The sequence below is a fragment of the Ruditapes philippinarum genome, unplaced genomic scaffold (genome assembly GCF_026571515.1).
Source record: "Ruditapes philippinarum isolate M1 unplaced genomic scaffold, ASM2657151v2 ctg5852_1_1_1_1, whole genome shotgun sequence".
In the NCBI taxonomy this organism is placed as follows: Eukaryota; Metazoa; Mollusca; class Bivalvia; order Venerida; family Veneridae; genus Ruditapes; species Ruditapes philippinarum.
The window spans coordinates 70-23,402 of record NW_026852764.1 but is presented as its reverse complement, the minus strand read 5'-3'; the positions used below and the strand labels follow the sequence as shown (position 1 = coordinate 23,402).

The 23,333-nt window shown below is 32.2% G+C and overlaps 2 protein-coding genes across 2 annotated transcripts; one reads left to right on the top strand and one right to left on the bottom strand.

Annotated features, from left to right (window-relative positions):
* Positions 1-136: 136 nt before the first annotated feature.
* LOC132723916 (large ribosomal subunit protein eL24-like) lies at positions 137-3,469 on the bottom strand. Its single transcript, XM_060708727.1, has 5 exons — positions 3,416-3,469; positions 3,209-3,284; positions 1,656-1,903; positions 846-897; positions 137-265 (listed from the first exon to the last, which is right to left on the bottom strand). Exons 1-5 carry the CDS (start codon positions 3,418-3,420, stop codon positions 182-184), a joined length of 465 nt encoding a protein of 154 aa, XP_060564710.1. The 5' UTR covers positions 3,421-3,469; the 3' UTR covers positions 137-181.
* A 3,416-nt stretch (positions 3,470-6,885) lies between these two features.
* On the top strand, positions 6,886-22,825 carry LOC132723895 (centrosomal protein of 97 kDa-like; the record flags this gene model as incomplete). Its single annotated transcript, XM_060708708.1, is given in 4 exon segments — positions 6,886-6,934; positions 14,323-14,468; positions 18,609-18,711; positions 22,770-22,825. Coding segments are annotated over 4 exon segments (318 nt in total), but the record flags the coding sequence as incomplete, so codon positions are not given.
* Positions 22,826-23,333: the final 508 nt, after the last annotated feature.

Below are 23,333 nucleotides of genomic sequence, written 5' to 3'. Positions count from 1 at the left end.
TTAAAGTTATTCCTTTAGAAGCACATTCCTGCAATACTGAAAAATTATATCACTGTTGTGAACAAGAACCTTTCCAATGTAACACCACACCCAAAGTTTTTCCAAGAATTACAATAAGGCTATTTTAACAAAACACTTTTTGGGTTTTCCAGATTTATTTTCCTTATTAATGTACAATAAATTATCGTTTTCCGCCAACTCTTGGAGCCTTGGGTTGTACCTGTTTAGCAGCTTTCTGTTTAGGCTGGCTCTTTGCTGCGGTGGCCTGAAATAGACACAAGATTGTGATTAAACAATGAATGCAAATAGTTATTGTCATATCTTAAAATGTGCTTTAACTTTAGTATTATTCTTACCCTTTAATAAATATCAGTAACTGATATGATTCCAAATAATAAAAGCATCAAAGCTCATCATTTGTTAGACACTGCAGCATTTTCATATTTTCACAAAGTGTAACTCCTTTTCATATTATACTCAAATATTTGTTATTAAATGTATCCAAAAATGATAAAACTGACAAACCAACATTACTACAATGTCAAAAACATTGAGCATAACTTAAACATATCATTTCCGGCCAGAGAGGGCACCTCATTATAACAGTAAGCTTCCTCACACAAAATGATAGGATTGAAATTTAAAGAACAATTTTTGGTCTTGATTTGAAGCAAGTGGCGCCTTCTAAGTTGAACTGTTAATGCCATACGAAAACTTTCAAGCATAAACGATAAAGACTGCAAAAAAAATCTCTGTTTTGTTCACATAATGTTTTAGCATGATTTTTTTGCCATCAGTATAAAATAAGTGCAGTATTAAGTTGTGACACAGTAGAAAGATCTTACCCTCTGTGATTTCTTCTGGGCGTCCTTGGCTTTCTGTTTCTCTTTAGCAGCTCTGTAAATAGTAGTAACAATATTTCAGTATTACTACCTAATTACTTTAAAGCATTTAAATCTTTCCAAAACATAACATATATTACACCTAATAAAGACATTTAATTATATAATTGTTTAGTGATAATAATAATCATAATTTTAAAACATTTTCAAGAAAATACTTTTACAGCAGACAACAGGTTACTCTGCTAAAAATTTATTTAAATAGCTTCATTTTTACATTACTGAGAACTGAAAATTAAAACAATTTTGTGATCAAGAGACAAATTCAAATTTCGAGAATGGTTGGGGAAAATAATACAGCCTAGAAAAATGTTATCTAAATACACTTGATTGGTTATTTTGGTGTAAGAATAAAACTGATCTCTTTATGGTATAAAATTTTCTCTCTTGGGTATATTTGCATGCCATTTGAAGCATTCAATTTCTTATAATTTTGTTTTGCAGTTTCAAAGGTCCAGAACAAAAGCTTATTTAGACTTTTACATGTAAGTGTAGTGAATTCAGCTGGCTATTTTAAGCTGGTCAAGATTAGAGTTAATAAGGTAAACAAAAACAGTTAAAAATTGACTCTTGTAAATTAACTATACAACATGAAAAAATTTAGGCTGATCTTGTCTTCTTTAAATAAACAAGGTTTTGTTTTGGTCTCATGTATTTATTTCTACAGATAACATGTTTCAGGCAGGTTCTACTAGACAATCTGGCGGAATATCATTACTACATCTATAGATGTAGATATATTTTGAATGGTACCTGATAGCCTGTTCTCTCTGAGCTTTCCTCACTTCTGGCTTCTGGTTGCGCTTTGCGAGGATATCATTAAGAGTGGCACCAGTAATTGCTCTCTGGAACTTTGTTGTTCTACGTGTCCTCTTCTTTGAGATCTCCTCTGACTGACCTTTCTTGTACTTCCTTCTGTACAACACTGTCCAGTTAATTTTACGAGGATTCCTCTTCATCAAATGAGAACTCTCAGATTTTGAGTTGATAAACTGGAAAACCTGGAATAACCAATATAACTAGACTGTTTATATCTGGTATATGCAGAAGTTTTATATTTAATTAGTAACATTAAGATCTGATTTAAGAAGATGTCACAGGATCAGAAAATGTGCAGCCTGACAGGGACTCAAACCTTGAACCCCCGGCAAAATGTTTCGCGGCACTACTAACTGACAACTTTGACCAATGTAAACATTGCACCGTGTGGAATGTGTTCAAGGTTACCTGGTGTATGACTGTAATTTTACAAACTATATAAACAGGTCTAGTATATTATCAGATTAGTGTATGATACAACAATGTGTGTATGATGCATCAACTGGTGTATTTGATGACAGGGTCAAAACACCAATTTTGGGGAAGGGGTCTTGGCCTTTTTCTTCGGGAAAATAGGCATACTTTGGGAAAAGGGATCTCAAATTCAACACAAAAATTTAACAAGTTCTTCAAAATAGAAAAGCAAAAAGCACTGGGAAATACTAATAAGGCAGTAAAAGACCTTAATTCAACACCATCATTTAATTTTGTTCATATCATATTATCATTATTATAGATTTACTATACCGATTTAAAATTATTTCAAATACACTATGCTCATCTTTTGGTAAAATACTTTTAGTGAACTTTATTGAAATTTTTTTTTTGTTTGTTTGATTGGGTTTATATCTTTCTTATTTACTGATCAACCAATTTAATGTATTTAAGTTTTGTTTGTTTTGGGTTTTACATCACATCGACACAGTATAGGTCATATGGCCATGTTCCAGCTTTACATGTGGAGGAAGACCTCAGGTGCCCTTCTGTGCATTATTTCAGGCACAAACAGGCACCTGAGTAGAACCACCGACGCTCAGTAAGCTTGCTGGATAGCTTCTCCACATGAAAGAATCTAAATTCCCTGTTGGGATTCGACCCAACAGGATTAAAGGACAAGTGGCTTGATCATTAGCGAATATTGCGATATGATGTTTCTTCGCCATCAACTTAACAAGACTTAAGCAATTTATGTCATATGTTCCTTGTTTGGAATTAAAAACGTAGACAATAATAGACAATGATTTATTTGACAAATGCACAATTTGCATGAAAACCACAATTAGTTGTGTATCGTATAATATATAAATATTGATAAATGAATTGGTCTTGTCTATATAAAATAATGTGTAAATTTGCTCGAGACAGTTGTCTTCGGCCGTTTATAATTAAATGCAGGTTACATGGAAAACATTTTAGGTTTCTTGTAATACTTAAAGCTTTATATTTATTCCAATATGTAACGAGGGGTAAGAATGTAAAATATTTACCCTTCCATCGGTCTTGACAACTTTTTTGCCGTGACCAGGGTAGATTTTGAACCCACTGAACGAACACAGTTCGATCCTGAAAAGAAATAAGGTATAGAATATAAAGGGTGTATAATAAACTATCACTATTCATTGTTTCTGCTAAATTCATTTAAAACTAAATCAGATGAGAGGAGATTTTATTGAAATTTCACAACAATAACATACTTCATCTTGAAACCGGAAATGGAAAAGAACTGGATAAGTTAATATAAGATGGAAATGAAAATTACATCGTTATCGGATAATTCATCCATCCATAATTTTCAGAAAGTCCTGAATATTTTTACCTATTTTGTATATCTATTGAAATAATTTTCATAAACAATACTACCAAATACCATTTTGTTCGTTGAAGGAAAATTTCAATACAGCTGAGTTCCTAATAGGACTAAAAATAGCGTAGACTAGTTGATGAGTTTTTTTTTCAAGAAGACTTTTATCGCCTAGACAATGGACTAGAAGCGGACGTCATAATGGTGGACATTAATTACAAAGACCCTTGGCAAAGTAGACCATCACAAGTTAACAAACTAAAAAATGTGGGCGTCACAATCAAGTTTTACTCTGGGCCAGATCTGGCCCATTAAAAGTACGAAACATAAACTGTCAATCAGCCATTGGAAAGAAAACCTCGTTGGGAGTTATTTGCGAAAATATTGGAGCAAACATCGTCATCGGAACTGAATCATGGTTTACAGGTAATCACCAAAGTAGTGAGTTTTTCCCCGACAGGTATAACGTTTTCAGACACGACAGACATAAAGGGAAGGGAGGCGGGGTCTTTATATTCGTTGACAAGATGCTCCAGTGTTTGGTTCCGGAAGAAATCAACACCGGTGACTGTGAGATGTTGTGGGTACAAATATCTGTTACCGGCGTGAACAACCTCTATGTGGGAGCATTCTACCGACCACCTAACATGGACCAACCAGAATATCTCTCTCACCTTGATACAAGTCTGTCTAGAAGCCCAGATGGGCCCACATCTGGATGGGAGGTGAATTTAACCTCGGAGATATTGACTGGGAGAACAACATTGTGATTCCACCTGCTACAAGGTGTTCTCTCTGCCGACAATAACTTGACATTGCTAATGACAGATTCATAGAACAACAAGTGTGTGATCAAACTCATATCACAGAGCACTCCAGTAGCATCCTTGACTTATTCTTTACCAACAATAGTTCGCTAATAAACACAACAGAAGTTATGCCAGGAATTTCCGACCACGAAGCAGTTTATGTAAAAGCCAGCTTACGTCCACATAGATCACAACCACTGAAGCGCAGGTTTTCACCTACCAGAAGGCAAATTATGATGACCTTAACAAAGGGCTGCGTGATCTCTACGCAGAAATGAAAACGCTCCATAAAACACCCTTTGGTCGTTATTTAAAAACTCTCTCTTATCTCTAGCGGAAAACATATTTCCACAAAACTCATTAAAGAAGATCATAAGAAGAAACCATGGACAACTAGTAAAAAGGCTATGAGAAAAAGGTTAAAACTGTACACCTGGATGAAGGAGACCGGGAAAGCATCAGATATAAATAAATATAAAAAATTGAAATCACAATTCCAAAAATTAGAAAGACAATCCTACAATTCATATGTCAACAATATTATGGAAGTTGAGGACACAGAGAAAGACAAACAACCGAAGCAGAAAAAGTTTTGGAGCTTCATCAAGTCACTTCGGAAAGACTGCATAAGGAAAAATATCTAACTCACCAACTCTGGCATTTCATCACTTAAAGATAATGGTCGACTCTTCAACGCTGCGCACGACAAGGCCAACATGTTATACAAGCAATACGTGTCGGTATTTACTCATGAAGCAGATAGTAATATCCCAACACCAGTAGGTACACCTTTCCGGATATGGACACCATAAAGATCAATGAAGAGGGCATCTTGAAGTTGTTACTCAACATCAACCCAAGGAAGGCTTCAGGTCCTGATAACACCCCGGCACGCATACTAAGAGACTGTGCTTCTGATCTGGCCCCAATCCTCACTATGATCTTCAAACCGTAATGGAGGAAAGTAAGGTACCGGACGACTGGAGCCAAGCCATCTACAAGAAAGGCTCAAGGCAGGATCCCGCAATCTTCCGGCCGGTCTCCCTCACAAGCCTATTCTGCAAGCTGCTCGAGCATGTCATTGTCAGCCAGACCATGAAACATCTGGAATGACATAACATCCTACACAATTGCCAACATGGTTTCAGAACAAGGAGGAGCTGCAAAACTGAACTCCTCACCCTTGCGCATGAGTTGGCAGAATCACTTGACAAGAGGATCCAGATAGACATGATTGTATATGCTTCGCTACAAACAGGTACCATAACACAAGCAGCGTCTCAGATATGCTACATCACCTTATTTGGGAAACACTCGAAATACGCCGTCAAAAGCTCCAACTCATTATGCTTTACAAAATAATCCACCAACTTGTGGAGATAGATCCAGGCCACTTCTTAACACCAACTTAACCCAGACCAAAGTCGCCACACAGTACCCGATTCCTGCAGTATACAACATCCACTGACGTTATGAAGTTCAGCTTCTTTCCTCGTTGTATTTTTCTGTGGAAAACCCTGCCCACATCTAGTGCTGAGGCTCATTCTTTGGCATCCTTCAAGAACGAGCTGTCTAAACTAACCTTCTATAGGGGACTTACATGCACAGTTACGGAGTACCGCCAATTGAAGGGCTTGAGCTATGCCAGCAGGGTCTCGGACCTGGGCATCGCCACGGAAGCTGGATTGGTCTTGCCTAGATGGCTGAAAAGTAACTGTGTACAACTATTTTCTGCTACTTCATTTCTTTTTTACAACCCAGCCACACGAGAAGGGCACACAGAAGGAACCAAACCGTTAGTTCGACGTGGAAGGGGCTACTACAAACAACACTATATAGAAAACCATAAAAAGACCTAAAAGAAATAAGGGTGTATTGGAAGAAACTAAACAACCTTCGTCGCAGATACTGGTGTGATTTTGTAGAGCGAACGCCAGAAGAAGAAGAAGATGAATTACTATTATTTAGCTTCTGTGTATGATTTTGCATTAAATGTGATTTTTGCTTTCCTTCTCTTGCTTATTCAATATTATCATTTAGTTTTTAGGTAGGAACTTAATTGCATTATTTGTGATTTTGTTTCGCTTCTCTTCCCAGCATGATTCAAGTTATTTTTTAGGATTTTTTACTGTTGACTTCTGAACCCCTCTGTATTACTTCATGTAGTCTTTTTATTATTTTTTTTTCTGAAAATGTAAGAATGAAAATTGATATAAATTTTTCTTGTGTTGTTTTATAAAAATGCATGATTTATCGTCCAAATGCTTTGTAATTGATCACTCAGGCCTACCGTTTTTTTGATTGACCAACTTTGGGTCGTGTTGACTGTTTCAAGGATCAGGATAGGATAGGCTGGTACAGTATAAGCTTTTTTGTTTGAAATATTGATAATGTAGACAGGGATGTGTCTTAGAAGAAATTCTTGATAATTATTTCCGGTAATTTTTGCTATAGTTTATCATTCTGGTAATATTTTGATTATTTACGGACTTTGGCTATGTACAATTCTGTTCTTCGTCAACCTTTTAGTCAGTGTTGATCACAGCCAATCAAATTTGTCGTTACATATTGTCAATTCCCAAGCGGGAACATGGCGGACAGAGGTTTGTTTTGAACAAGCTTGAACATGTTTTTCTTTGTTTACAAGCAGTTTGTGTACAAATGACCTCATTAAATCGCAAAAAGTATTTAATCCATAAACCTTCTTTAGTATAGACTTGCATGATGTGTTGTTACATTTTATCAAAACCTTTAAAACATAGATAATTTCCAGGTTGCTAATGTAAACTTGTTCACAAAAAAAATATAGTAAACTTTACTTGATGAACAACTTATTGATGCTGACAACATTGAGTAAAGTGTGCAATTGTTTATTTTACAGACACTTTCTTGTAATGTATACACAACTGTCAAACTTAGTTATGAAGCTGTGCAAAATTTCATCCACTAATGTAGCAAATATGAAATTTATTTGGTGAGTTGGATATTTTTCCCTGTCCATTAATCAGTTGTAACTTAATAATTGCAGAAATTTGATATCTAGTAAATCAAACAGGATGATGATGATACATTAGCCTTGTGCAAGACTATTTAAAAACTTTGTTTTTTACCGTAAAAATAATCTTAATTCCATGAGTATTACCATACATGTGACATCCCGGCGGGATTTAAAAAAATCCTGATATTTCAACACTGATCCCGATTCCCGATATTACAGCTTGAATTCCCGATATTTAAAAAAAATCAACATAAAAAAAATCAAACACAGCACCTGTATCTAAAATGTAAACCGTGCCTCCGGGCATTGATTGTTATCTGTCCATATCCTAAATTATAGCGGATTAAATGTTGAGTCGCTAATTGACAGCAAGGTGACGTAATAAACAGTTCCAATACCCAAAGTTATTCTCACATGTTTAACTTATCACGTGTCGTGTGTCAGTCAATTGACCTCTTTTGTAATTTGGCAGTAGGTATTACACGCTACGTCATCAAAACTACCCTGTAAATTTACATGTATGAATTCGGCTCAACCTTTGATTTTCTTTGATTAGTGCCGCACTGATAAAGATAAAAGGGGAGCAGAATCATTTAAAGTGGATCATTCAAAACCTGTTTGAGATGTCTAATTAACCTATTTTTAGTGAGTGGGTAATTTTTTGTTTTGTTTAGGAATTACGCAATCATCGAGGCAAAAATGTGGATTTAATAACAGAACGATTCTTGCATTTATTTTGAGTCTTTTACTTATGTTACGTTATTTAACTGTCATAGTCTTATGTTTATGAATAGTTGTTGCACGTTTTCAAATAGCTTGTGTTTAATTATTGAATGACTGAAAAGACATTATAATTCTTCAAACTGAAAATAATGAAATGTGAAAGTGTGACTGTTTTAGAAATAGCCAGTATGACTACACTTATTTATTTATCTATTTATTTATGTTTTGGTGAAATAAATTAATATTGATCCACAAAAAAATCATAAAAGTATAATCATTTAATTATTATATGAATTTTGAGGGTAATGTAGATTCTTTGAACCAAATGTGCCAAACACCCACTGAAATTCGAGTCGATAAAAAATCCAGTTTTGAGCCTCAAAATCCAGCTGAAAATCCAGATTTGGCCCATTTCATTTGTCACATGTATGTATTAGTTAAGATAAAACCTTATGCTAAAGTTAAGAAGAGCTTGACTTCAGGACACTATTGTTGTATGGAATTACCCAAAAAATACCATAAGATACCAAAGTATACGCTAAATCCCTCATAATAAAAATAAGACGAAATTATTAGACATTCTGTTAATATGAATAAGGCAAAGCCTTAAAGCGAGCTCTTATACAGAAATTATAGGACATTATAATTAAGACCCGATGGCGGCTACACATTTTATGTTTACAATACATTTTGAACTGCATACATTGGCAGAACTATTCAATTAACACAACCACACATAATATACGGCCATTTCATGTTTTATATGATCATTTTCCATTTTAAAAGTACCATTTGGTTTTTCATACACTGCTTCCATTGATTCTGGTTTCCTATCCTACTATGGTTCCATTATAAGTTCGCAGGATAGTCTACATGTACGCACCCATTTTTCAATTAGAATTCCTTTCTTTTTGTTTTTATCTTGTAATTTGAAAAGTTGTGATTAATCAATTAGCAATAATTTATCAGTACTTCCATTGAAAGTTTTCAAAACCATTTATAACTATCTAGCAGGTACTCGTGTTACCATAAAGCTAACTTTGCTAGCAGACCATTTGGGTCTGCTTTTCGAGCTCGCTATAAATGTATATTAATTCCTTCCTTTCTTATGTTTTTTAAAGAGAATCCAGTTATGTTTTGGTATCTTTTAATAAGTCCTTACAATCAAAGATTATTAAATTAAAAAAAAAACCCAACTTTTCAGACATAAACCTATATCTGTTTGTTTTTGGCTACTATTCAAATTCTGGAAGACTTGAGACTTGTCTCAGAAATATTTAATTTATAATTTTATTGTTATTATAAATGAATTACAAACTTTGTTTGTAATGAACTTTTGCACACTTATTCATAGAACACTGTAAAATAGTTTATTAAACAAGTTACTCCACAATATTTTAGACAAGCTTTCCTTTACAACAATATATAAACTTTTTTAGACCTACAATAAAACAAAAAGTATTTGTTTGAAAAGGTAAACAAGGTCATTAATAATACAATAATTGTTATAGAGTTTATGTAGTTACATTCAAGAACTTAATGTACAGTAAGCCAAACTTGTAACTGAAATAAAATGATGTTTTGAATAGTGTCTTGTTCGAAACATATGATATTTGGTGCAAATTATTAACATTTTTTTATGTTACTTTTTTTTATGTTATTCCTTGTATAAAGTGAAGATTGACAGACTTTTGTTAAAGAAACAGTGAAAATGTTATATATGAAACAAATATATAAGAGACAATAATGTTCATCAGAATTTATACATTTATTATAAAATATTGGATTTAATTGCAATGGACTTGGACAAAACTCTTAACAGTAAGTATAATACTGTCATGTTATTTGTCTCCCTTGATAATTACATATTGTATAAAAGATGATAATGTCTAATTTTGAGAGTATTCAGTAAAACAATGTTCATTCAATTTTGTTACATTCATAACTTTTAATTGTAATTTTCTATTTTATAGAGAATTTTCCTCTCAGAACTGTGAAGCTATCTATAAAAGAATCAAGAAAGAGCGCGAAAATCTAAATGCGTTGGTATATAAACTACTGAGACCAATACAATCAGAGTTTAATGACCAATGAGAATAAGTTAACCAAAAGGAACAGTCAAGATAATACTGACAGAATGATGACAAGCTATCGTCATTAATTAAATATAAATAGTCCATCATTTTATGTTAATTTAGTTTATTTTATAACAAAAATTTACTCTACATTAACTGTAGTCGCAACTTCTTAGCCCTTTCTGTCAAACTATGGATAAGGACTTTGAACACAATAGTAAGAATACACAGAACTAATGCATTATTTTAGTCCAACCTAAGCTAAAAAAAGCAAACATGTAAACAAGTAGCAAGTAGAGCTGACATAGATTCAGTTCAAAGCATATGTAGGATGATGAATATAGATAATACATTGATATATTGGGTATTTTTCTGTATTTCACTTTCATACCTGTTTTCATGTTTCAGTAAAAACATGTTCTGTGCATACAATTTAATATGATCCATATTGTATATAAATACGCACTGCATGTTTTTTACGGACCATTTTTTTGTCATCACTGCTATGAAATATGTGTTATTACATAAAACAGATAAACAGATAAATCAAGCATAGGAAGTGACCCTCATTCCCCCCCCCCCAAATTGTTTCAATTATGCAGTCATCGAATTTAGCACTGGCCCAGTGGCCCATGGCTTGTGTAAATTACTTCGGGCCAGTGTAAATTTTAAGAAAATTTAGTTAAATATATAGTAGAATAAATTCAAAACTGGGATTCGGACCAGTAAATTCAAAATCTTTAATTCAGTGACTTGATTATGATTCACTTTAATCATATAGTATTTAAGAAATTTTTGTTCTCTGGTAACTTTTCCTTCTTTGTCAGAAAGGAAATATCTTTAAATAGTGCATATTCTAGTTTCATTGATCCCTCCCTGTCTTACATACAGTTCACAAAATACTGCTGAGTTTTTTGTTTGATTTAGTTTTGAATATCATGTCCATGTAAAACATAGCATTACACTGACAAAATAAGAAATCTGTCATTGTTTGGTGATTATCTGGTTGATCCCTGATCTATACAAAAGACCAGATTTTGAACAAATGTATAAGAAAGAAAATATATTATTTTTAACACTAATTTGCTATATGCTGAACAAAGGATAGAATTTATTTTTGTTGCCGATCCTTATTAAAATAAGAAAAACATAGATTGAAATGTTTTGGTAGCATTGATCAGTTACTTGTTTGGCACATTGCCAGAAAGTTTGTAAATAAAGACTTGGTGCAATGCCAGGTATACTGTCCATTTGATGAACGCATTTGTCAACCTTGTTACATTTAAAGATATTTTGATATTGTCTACCATAGCTCCATAGTTTATACTAGTATACTTGTCTATACAGACATCTTGTATTGGTTATATTTATATACAGGAATTCTCTAGTTAATGTGTATAGTTGACATAATGTTAGAATGGAGATACGATGAAATCATTGATTACTGAAATAATTTCCAGCTCTAAATGAATAATTAATGCTTAATGGAATGTGCCAGTGATTTGGATTTACAGCTTCCATGAGTCTTACTGCCAGGGATATTAAAATGAAATTGAAACGTAGAAACTCTCGTAAGTTTTTTTTCGTGGTATATATTTTCATGCTTAAAATCAACAAATTGAAATTTACAGGTGAAAAAAAACTCAACATAGTTGTATATAAATTTATATTGAAAACTTTTGTTTGAAATATCAGCATTGATTTACTCATGAGAACAAACAAATTGCAAATAAATACTTGTTTTATCATGAAAATGAATCATACCTTCTTGAAGATACTTAAGGTACATATTTAAATGAAGTTTTGGCATATAAATGTTCTGTATGGATTTTTTTTTCATTGCTTCATGGATTATCAGCAGTGATTTTTTTCCCAATTTTCAAAACAACCTGTGGCTTTCTGAAGGGGAAAATCAAATTCTAACAACTTAGAATGGAATTTACACACACATTTAATAAAATTTTCAATTTCAATTCAATTTAACATGCATAATACATAGTGGAGGCAATAGGGACAGCTTTCTGTCTTCTAACTGATATAATAAGTCAGATGCTGTTGAGTCATGTTTCTGGTGAAGAAGTGCACAGGGCATTTTAGGAGTAAATATTAGCTTTTTTAGGGGAAAATATACCTATTTTGAGCTAGGGGAAACAGCCTTTATTCGGCTGTAAAATACAGGGAAAAAAATCACTGATCAGTATAATTATCTATTTAGTCATTTACCAATATATAATTACTTGGGACTTTTCAAACTTTAATATTGTAAGCTTATTGTAAACATAAAGGAGAAACACTGCTGTTTATATATTTTAAAATCAAGCAAGAGGATAACCCTTATAGCAGACTGGTTTCTGTATAAAGAAATTTGATACCATCTTTAGAGTGGCTTGGTCCAGTAATCTTTAGACATACACAGTTGATGTGAAAATTTCCAACCAGCTCAGTTTTACTTGGTTACCTTTATTTCTGACAAAAAGCATTATGATGTTTTGTTGCCTTTGTGTTGCCATGAATCAGGACATCTGTTGCAACAAACTTTTATTTATCTTTATCATAACTATAAAAGAATAGAGAGAGTTATCCTACTAAAATATGCCTTACTTTTAGAATCCATATCAGAGTCAGGCTTCGCCAATCTATTTACCACTGAAAGTTATATGTATCAAGCTAGCTTACAGATCATCAGTGGTTCTACTCAAGGGCCTGTTTGTGCCATAAATAATGTACAGAGCGGCACCTGAGGTCTTCCTCCACCAGAAAAGCTGGAAAGTCCCCATATGACATATCCTGTATTGGTGTGATGTAAAACCCAACCCACACCCTCAAAAAAATCTATTTGTTAAACAATGGGCATCATTTTGAAAGCTATATTTTCAGAGTTATGCCCCTTTCTAACTTAGTATTTTTGTTAAAATTGGTTATTGATGGTCCATGCCCTTTACAGATAAGCACTGATATTGCATGCAATGCTTTTGTTATATATTGCTTTGAAATGAACAACCTGTAATCTGGAATTATTTTATTAATGACCTTCACCAAGAATATATAACTCTGTTATGGATTTGGGCATATTATGCCCCCTTTTCCACCAGTTTATTTTATGGACTTAATCTCTTTTTTTTTATTCCAGTATCAACTATTTAGAATATACTATACAGCTGTAAGATTGAAAGAGAATCATTACCAAATGTATTGATACAAATGCATATAAAATTAATGTATCCTCTATTAAAATAATTTTACTCAAATTTATGTGATGCTATTGAAACATGATAAAACTTTCCCAGTCATTATATCATATATGTTCTAACTTGCTCATAATTTTCTGGGACAGTCATTCTTTCATAACTAAACTACATTGTCGTGAAAATTCCTTTGACTATATTTCATCAATACAATGTCTTTCATCTGTTGCCAAAAAATGTGTATAATTAAGCTGAATTATTTACCTTATTATAGACAAAGATTTTCCTATATAACCCATTCATGTCTCACTCCCCCATAACTAAAGTGCCATATCATACATTATAGAGGGCATGACTGCTGGTTTTATTCCAAATTTTAAATTATTCTAATTCTTTAGTACATACCTTGTTTGAACAAGTAATTAATTGAAAAATTTAAAAGATGACTATGTTAAAATTGTGTTTTGGGCTTTTAGCTGACATCAGTTATTTAAACTTTCCTGTGTGTTGCTATTTTTATTTTTTATTCCCATAAGATATTATTACAAGATAATTCTGTAATAAATGTATCACCCCCAAAGTCTCACCAGTACTGAGTTCATCAAAACATTAAATATTTTCTTGCTAAATCCTGAATTTTATTGTCTGAAATGGAACATAATACTATACTATAAATCTCAGTTTGAATATTTACAGAACTAAAACATAAAACAAATACATTGTAATGATAAATTACTATGCATGTATAACTATGTAAAAATTTACATGGACTGGTATTACTATGTAACTATATAAAAATTCACATCAACTGGTACATTTAAGTTCACATGACTTTGTTACAATGGACCTAGTTTAAACTACGGTTTGTATAAAAACAACATTTTTGTCTAAAAAAAAACAAAAAACAAAAAACATTTTTGTCTAGTTGACAGTGATCTATTTTGATACATTAATAGCTTTGCTAACATATAATTGAGTTGTTATTAAATATTTGTATAATTTGTTGACAGAGATGGAGGGCACTTTATTAGACCTGTCTGACCGAGGTCTGACTAAACTAGAGATCCCCCTGGGTGAGAGCCCTACAGCACTTATAGCAGACAGAAACAGTATCACTCGTATAGAGAACCTAGATCAGTGCCCACAGCTTAAACAGGTGAGTCAATACTTGATACTTATACCTGTAAACATAAATCTGATAGAAATAAAGGGAACTGAAGTTACTTGTGACCCTCTGCATTACCATTACATGATAAGTTACATGATAATTTGCAGCTTAATACGCTTTTGGAGTTTGCTGAATAGGAATGCAAGAAGTTTCTGTTAAGATTGATGTTGACAAGAAACCATGTTGGTTTTAGATTTATATATATATTACTGAAGTAGTTAGAATGAAATGTTTCAATTTTAACTGTATAAAGTATGGTAATTGTCTGAAAAAGTAAATTGTATATCATTTTCATTTACATTATTTAATTCTTATTTTAATGGGAATCCTTTTGTTCTTGCACACATTAAGTAACTGTTGTACAGCATGATTTAAGGACAGTTGTATTTATTGATTATTGCAGGTCTTATTGTTCTGTATAATGTCTAGGCAGGTGTTTGAAGTTGTTTAATTACCTTCTGTAATTATCAAAACAATTACATTTATAGACCTGGTTCTTGTATGTAGGTCACAAGATCATGTACATTTTATAGACAATTTAGGAGAGCCATTGATTCCTATTGTTAACATTTCTTACAGCATCTTTTTCTAGACAGGAAAAAATACATGACATACACCATTGTCTGTATGTCCTGTTTGTCATACATTATATTAAAAGAGAGTTTTGGTTATCTTGGTCAGGAGATCCCTAGTGTTAGGCTGCTTGTCACCAGCTACTGTTTAATTATCTTATTTGTGACAACTTTTACAGTCAAATGTAGTAATCTTTATTTACATCTCATCATTGTACAGACATATACACAATGTTAAAAAAAATTACAGCATAAAAGTACAATGCCACTCCAGCATGGAGTTATAAGAGATGAAAAAATATCACAATATTAGAATATAAATATATATATATACATATATAAATACATAAATCATTAGAACAACACGTTTAAGTGATAAAACTCCATCATACTAATAAAAGGAAACATCGTGACTACCTAAAAGAAGCAATTTAAGATGTCATGTAGGCAAAGGAGTCTTTCTCTTTAAATTGGGGAAAATAACACAGTATTTTATGCAAAGGGGGAAGATTAAAACTTGATGTAATTTGATTTTTTTGTAAAACTGCATGACTTGAAATGATTTTGCTGGGTGTAAGCCAGCCTTAAATTGCCCCTTGGAGAAAAGCCCTGACAGATAATATTGGTCATATATCATGAATGTAATTACATTGACACTTTGTTTTCTTGAACATCAACACTGGTGTATGAAAGTGTCACATTATAGGTTGAGCTTATATGCCCAGTATTGTATTTATTCATAGATTCACTTTGGCCAAAATTGCCGCATTATGCATATAATTATCAAATACACAAGACAAAAAGGAGACATTTTTTCCCAGTATCAAACCAAAATTTTCAAAAATCAATAAGCTTGAGGTATCAAAGTGAGAAATGAATACCTGAAAAATATTCAATTAAAATTTAGAATGAACCAATGGAAGATATTAATAAGCATAAAGGAACAATAAAAAGAGACATTGATCTGTAATAAAAAGACAGATAAAACAAAAAAATAATTGTGTTTACTTTAAAGAAAAAAATCCCAGTTTTGGCATCATTTCCCCAATTTGACCAGAACCAAACTTACCAAAATTTAAAAAAATAAGAAGAAAAAAGGCTGTGACAGAAAAAAAGTTAATCAATTTAATTGAATTGTTTGAAGGTTGATTATTTTCAAATGCAATTACGATTGAATTTCAATTAAATGTAAAACGTAAAAACACAAGACTAAATTAAAAGCACAATGTTTTTCTCAATGAAATAGTTAAAAATGATTATTTAAGTAGAGAATGTAATTTTCCCTGTTTGTTATCTCACGATATAATCTAGATACAAGGACAAACTTGAAACAATTTCTAGTTGAGAGAGAGGCAGGTATCTTACAGCAGACGGATGTTTGATTACAATTACTGACAGTTATAGCTTGTCACGTTAAAACTGGCACCTGCAATTTTCCATGAATAATGCTTGTATATGTAATTGAATAGAAATCTCAATTATGCACGCTTGGCACTAATTTCCTGTCCTTTGGGCTTTTTTATATGGATGTATTGGTTTTTGAGAAATGTTAGTTTTTGAAATATGAACCAAATTGTACTTCTACAAAAGTACAATACATGAAAAGGAGACATTGTGTTTTCTGTAAGGGTTACTACAAGAAGTTCAAATCGATAAAACAAAGTTGTTTTATTCAAATTAATCCAACATTTCTGTATTTTAAAGTATCCTAAAACAGAAGGTTCAGGGTGAGCAATTAGTATCAAAGGGGAGATGCTCCGGTGTCCGTTGTCATGCGTCAACATTAATCTTCTTCTCTGAAACTGCTGGGCAGATTTACTTCAAATTTGGTCTGTAGCATCCTTGTGACAGTCACACTTAAATTTGCTCATACAATTTCAATTGGCGTCTTTAACAGGTCAACAGAGCTAAACTGAACTAATTAATGGATGATCAACAAACTTTGTCTGTAGCATTCTTAGGTAGTCTTTATTAATTTGATTGGTCACTTTTAGGGGCCGCTTAAAGCTAAAAATAGAAACACCTTTAAATGTCTTCTTCTCCTGAACTAATTCATTAATGCTTTGTAGCATTCTTAGGTAGTCTTTTATGAAAAGGCTCCAGTATGGAAAGGAAATTGAAAAGCGTTAGTTGACATGCTGTACTTGCCTGTAACAGTAACAATGATCATTTGTGGAAGGTTCCTTTTTTATTATCAGGAAAACAAAACAAAACAATCAGTGTTGTGAAACTATATAACTAGAGGGGCAAGTTGTAGTTGAGCTGGACGCTTGCCTTTGGGCAAGTTCATTTGAAAAATTATTTCTAACACTGAAAAAAAGTTGTTTCTGGTGAGCGATTGAAGGCCATAATAGCCCTCTTGTTTAATATTATGCCAAATAACTTCATATTGAATATTTCATTTATCTTCTCATATTGAATATTTCAGTTATCATTGAAGTATAATCTCATATTGAATATTTCAGTTATCATTGAAGAGTTATATTGAATATTTCAGTTATCAATGAAGTGTAATCTCGTATTGAATATTTCAGTTATCATTGAAGACTTATATTGAATATTTCAGTTAACAATGAAGTGTAATCTCGTATTGAATATTTCAGTTATCATTGAAGAGTTACATTGAATATTTCAGTTATCATTGAAGAGTTATATAGAATAATCCAGTTATCATTGAAGAGTTTATTGAATATTTCAGTTGTCATTGAAGAGTTATATTGAATATTTCAGTTATCATTGAAGTATAATCTCATATTGAATACTTCAGTTATCATTGAAGAGTTATATTGAATATTTCAGTTATCATTGAAGAGTTATATTGAATATTTCAGTTATCATTGAAGAGTTATATTGAATATTTCAGTTATCTTTGAAGTATAATCTCATATTGGATATTTCAGTTATCAGTGAAGAGTAATGTTGAATATTTCAGTTATCATTGAAGAGTTATATTGAATATTTCAGTTATCTTTGAAGTATAATCTCATATTGAATATTTCAGTTATCATTGAAGAGTTATATTGAATACTTCAGTTATCATTGAAGTATAATCTCATATTGAATATTTCAGTTATCATTGAAGAGTTATATTGAATATTTCAGTTATCATTGAAGAGTTATATTGAATATTTCAGTTATCTTTGAAGTATAATCTCATATTGAATATTTCAGTTATCATTGAAGAGTTATATTGAATATTTCAGTTATCATTGAAGAGTTCTCATATTGAATATTTCAGTTATCATTGAAGAGTAATCTCATATTAAATATTTCAGTTATCATTGAAGAGTAATCTCATATTGAATATTTCAGTTATCATTGAAGAGTTATATTGAATATTTCAGTTATCATTGAAGAGTTATCTCATATTGAATATTTCAGTTATCATTGAAGAGTTATATTGAATATTTCAGTTATCATTGAAGAGTAATCTCATATTGAATATTTCAGTTATCAGTGAAATGTAATCTCATATTAAATATTTCAGTTATCAATGAAGAGTTATATTGAATATTTCAGTTATCATTGAAGAGTTATCTCTTATTGAATATTTCAGTTATCATTGAAGAGTAATCGTCTTGTACATTTGAATGGTGTGAATAGATTGAGACATCTTACAGTGCTGAACTTACCACAGAACAGTATCATCGCAATAGAAGGTATGTCACATGTCTTATTCGTAAAAGTGGAGAAGTCTTACCCATTTTGTTAGATCATATTTCAATTTGATAATTGAAGAATGAAAGTCTGACTCTTGAACTTCATTCATGAAAACTATATTATATTAAAAGTTAAAGATATATGGTAAGTTTACATGCACTGAAAATTGAGAAGCAAGGACTTATTGATTCTTCTTTGAAGTTATACATACAGACTGATATAGGTTTTTATTGTTTTATACTATTACCAGTGCATTGTCTTATTAGTTGTATAACTTTATCACCATATGTTGTTACTGTACAGAATGTATGTAATATGATGACATACTGGCTTCATCAATATTTGAAATGTTTTGTCATGAAATATAAGGAGAAATATGTATTCTCTTTGAACTTCATATCAACAATAAAAAAATCTGTGTGATCTGTTCCACAAAAATATACCTGTACATATTACAGTCTAGTGGAAACATAACCTGACCTTGATTTCATATAGCATAGTAAATGTTTTTAGTGTTTTTGAAAGACAATATGGTTGATATAATATTATGATAACTGGTTGATTCTGTCTGTTAACCTATAGCAATTCTGAGAAGACGAGATGGCTTCCAAGATGGCAGATTATCATGAAAACTACATGTATTAAAATAAGTTGTCAAAGATTGTGTATTGTATGAATTAAATGGTCTGAAATATTGGTCAAGAATGCAAATCAGGGCAAGGACCTATATTCCAATGTAGACGTGCTGTTGTAATTCAGATCTATATGTTTTGAAACGGCTTGTTCTGAACATTATAATAGTCCATCAGAAGAAGCTATGGTTTAAGGCCTCAACAGATGGTAGGATTTAGAAAAACAAAACCTATAAAATAAGTAAAACCTATGTGTACAAGCAAATATTAAAGTGTGAAGGCTACTATTTCTTAATTTGTTAACCTTAATACTAGATTTACAGGATAGAATATGATGGTAAGTAGCAGATTTCAAAATTTAAACATTGGGTAAGAGTTATGAATGAAACTTCAGAAGAATAAGTGCTGAATGTAAACATAGTAGTAAGGTGCAGTAAAGAAGATTAAAACATTTTTTTTTTTATAGCAATAATCTGTTGGATGTTTATATTCCAAAATATTCAACAAAAGAAAATAGGCTAAGACCGTTTTAAAAAGGAGAAATTTCCTTGCTCATGGTAACCTAAACACAGAACAGCCTTTGGATGCTTAGTTATTTCCATTATTTCAGGAGTACATGGTAATTTTCATAATGCTCCTTGACCTTGTTATCCACAGCTGAATCTTTTGTCTGCCGCGTAAACTATCTCCTTATTTGGTCAATAACAACAATTATAACAATTACAGATATTGCAAAAACACTAAAGACATTTTATATGCTATTCAAATATAGGTTGAAGTTATAATATGCCAAAATTTTCAGTTTAATCCTGAAACAGGTAAAAGTTGTAAAAGGCTGTACTTTTTATTGGCAAATATTTATTATCTATATAGGGAAGTTGATTGAATACATTGTACATTGTATTTAATTTCTTTATTATACCCCCCAAAACGAAGTTTGGGGGGGGGGGGGGTATATAGGAGTCACCCGGTGGTCGGTCGGTCGGTCCAGACGTCCGTTGCATTTTCCTTGTCCGGAGCATAACTTGAAGACTAATGGTTGGAATTCAATATAACTACATACAATGGTCAAGCACATTGAGAGGAAGTTCAGTGCATAAGAACCATAACTGTATCTTGACTAATTACAGAGTTATTGTCCTTTGTTACTTTTCCTTGTCCGGGGCATAACTTGAAAACTACTGGTTGGAATTCAAAACAACTTCATACAATTGTCAAACACAATAAGGGGAAGTGCAGTGCACAAGAACCATAACTCTATCTAAAGAAATTACAGAGTTATTGCCCTTTGTTACTTTTCCATTGCTTTCTTTTGTCCAGACCATAACTTGAAGACTAATTGTTGGAATTCATTATAACTTCATACAATGGTCAAGCACATTGAGAGGAAGTGCAGTGCACAAGAACCATAACTCTATCTTGACTAATTACAGAGTTATTGCCCTTTGTTACTTTTCCTTGTCCGGGGCATAACTTGAAAACTACTGGTTGGAATTCAAAACAACTTATACAATGGTCAAACACAATAAGGGGAAGTGCAGTGCACAAGAACCATAACTCTATCTAAAGTAATAACAGAGTTATTGCCCTTTGTTGCTTTTCCATTGCTTTTTTTTTGTCTGGACCATAACTTGAAGACTAATGGTTGGAATTCAATATAACTACATACAATGGTCAAGCACATTAAGAGGAAGTGCAGTGCATAAGAACCATAACTCTATCTTGACTAATTACAGAGTTATTGCCCTTTGTTACTTTTCCTTGTCTGGGGCATAACTTGAAAACTACTGGTTGGAATTTAAAACAACTTCATACAATTGTCAAACACAATAAGGGGAAGTGCAGTGCACAAGAACCATAACTCTATCTAAAGTAATTACAGAGTTATTGCCCTTTGTTACTTTTCCATTGCTTTCTTTTGTCCGGACCATAACTTGAAGACTAATTGTTGGAATTCATTATAACTTCATACAATGGTCAAGCACATTGAGAGGAAGTGCAGTGCACAAGAACCATAACTCCATCTTGACTTATTACAGAGTTACTGCCCTTTGTTACTTTTCCTTGTCCAGAGCATGACATGAAAACTACTGGTTGGAATTCAATATAACTTCATACAATGGTCAAGCACATTGAGAGAAAGTGCAGTGCACAAGAACCATAACTCCATCTTGACTAATTACAGAGTTATTGCCCTTTGTTACTTTTCCTTGTCCAGAGCATAACTTGAAAACTACTGTTTGGAATTCAATACAACTTCATACAGTTGTCAAGGACATTAAAAGGAAGTGCAGTGCACAAGAGCCATAACTCCATTTTGACAAAATACAGAGTTACTGCCCTTTGATACTTTTCCTTGTCCGGAGCATAACTTAAAACGTACTGGTTGGAATTCAAAACAACTTCATACAATGGTCAAGCACAATAAGAGGAAGTGCAGTGCACAAGAACTATAACTCTATCTTCAGTTTTTATAGAGGTATTGCCCTTTGATTCTTTTCTTTGTCATTCTGGACTTATTACAGAGTAATTCAATTAAACTTCATCAATGGCCAACCACATTGAAAGGAAATGCAACATACAAGAACCACAACTATCTTTAATTGCCCACAACCATAACTCTATATTTCAATTCTTTTACAAGGTATTCTGTTACTAGTAACATCCTCATTTCCGAAGCAGTCTTGTGGGGGTATTAATCACATTTAGTGATAGTTCTATTTTAACAGAAAGTAGTAGTTCAGTAGACAATGTGCATTACACATATGGTATAAAAAGACAATGCACATGTAGGATTACATATATATGAATGTTAAAGCTGATTAAATAACTTATCTAGAGAGTTGTGTAGGGATATATTTGTCTCATTTATCGATGTCTATCTATGTCTACCTGTTGAATTAATTACATCACAGTGTTTGTAAACCAGACGTTAATTAAAACCTGCCTTTAAGTACATCAGTCTTATACAGCTGAAAATTTCAGCTTTAATAACACCTGAATTATTTCTCACAGTGGAAACACTAACTAATAGGAAATAATGCTACAGAAACAATAATAACAGTGCCCATTGATTAACATGAACTATTTTAACATCAGAAATGTTATAAAAACAGCAAAATGATGCATATTCAATTTACTTCTACTGAACTGTGTTATCAAATATTCAAATATAAACCCACAGTTGATACCAGATGTAGTCTGTAAACTAGACATTTATTTTCTGTATGCATGCATTATGTAATAATTACACTCTGATAAAGGAACAAACCTAAATATATTGCATTACATATTTTTGTTTGTGAAGTAACTTGATTATCGTTTGTTACATTATCATGTTTATATTTATTTATTTATTGACTATATTAAGTTTTTGTGTATGAAATCAGAATTCTTGTCATAAGTTTATTTTCTTTTATCTGTAGGTGTAAGAGAATTGGCAGAATTGGCATGGCTGAATTTGTCCGGCAACAGTATAAAGGTATTATAACCTTGCCTTGATTTTGAGCAGGCTACTAATAACTTTTAGTTATTCACAAAAGGTCAAGATATAAAAACTGTTAACCATTAAAATAGAGTCTGGCAAGACTATTGGCATAGGAAGCTTACTGTATCCTCAAAGACATGCTATCAAATAGAACTATCTTACGCATCAGCCTTATAGGTAAAAAATTCATCAACGATTTTATAAAATGGTGAAAATAATACATGTATATATTAACATATTGATTTATCCGTCTGTCTGAACTTGTTGAGGTAACCAATTGTGCAAGCGCTTAGAGTTAAGTCATTTTCTCCTACATTAAAATGTAAGATAATATTGCTTCAAAGATGTTTTACGTCCTTGAAGGTGAGTCATATCAGAGAGTATTACCAGCAGTCAATATTACACTGTATGACAGAACTTTCATTTATATATCATACACCTGATTCTCTGTAATGAAAACACCAGATTAAACTGAACAATTCAAACTTGAAAAAAAAATATA

Coding starts and splice junctions, on each gene's coding strand:
- LOC132723916 (XM_060708727.1), bottom strand. Junction 1,904..3,208: donor TTGTCAAGACCGATGGAAGG/GTAAATATTTTA, acceptor TGGTTATTCCAG/GTTTTCCAGTTTATCAACTC. Junction 898..1,655: donor CAGAGAGAACAGGCTATCAG/GTACCATTCAAA, acceptor TACTATTTACAG/AGCTGCTAAAGAGAAACAGA.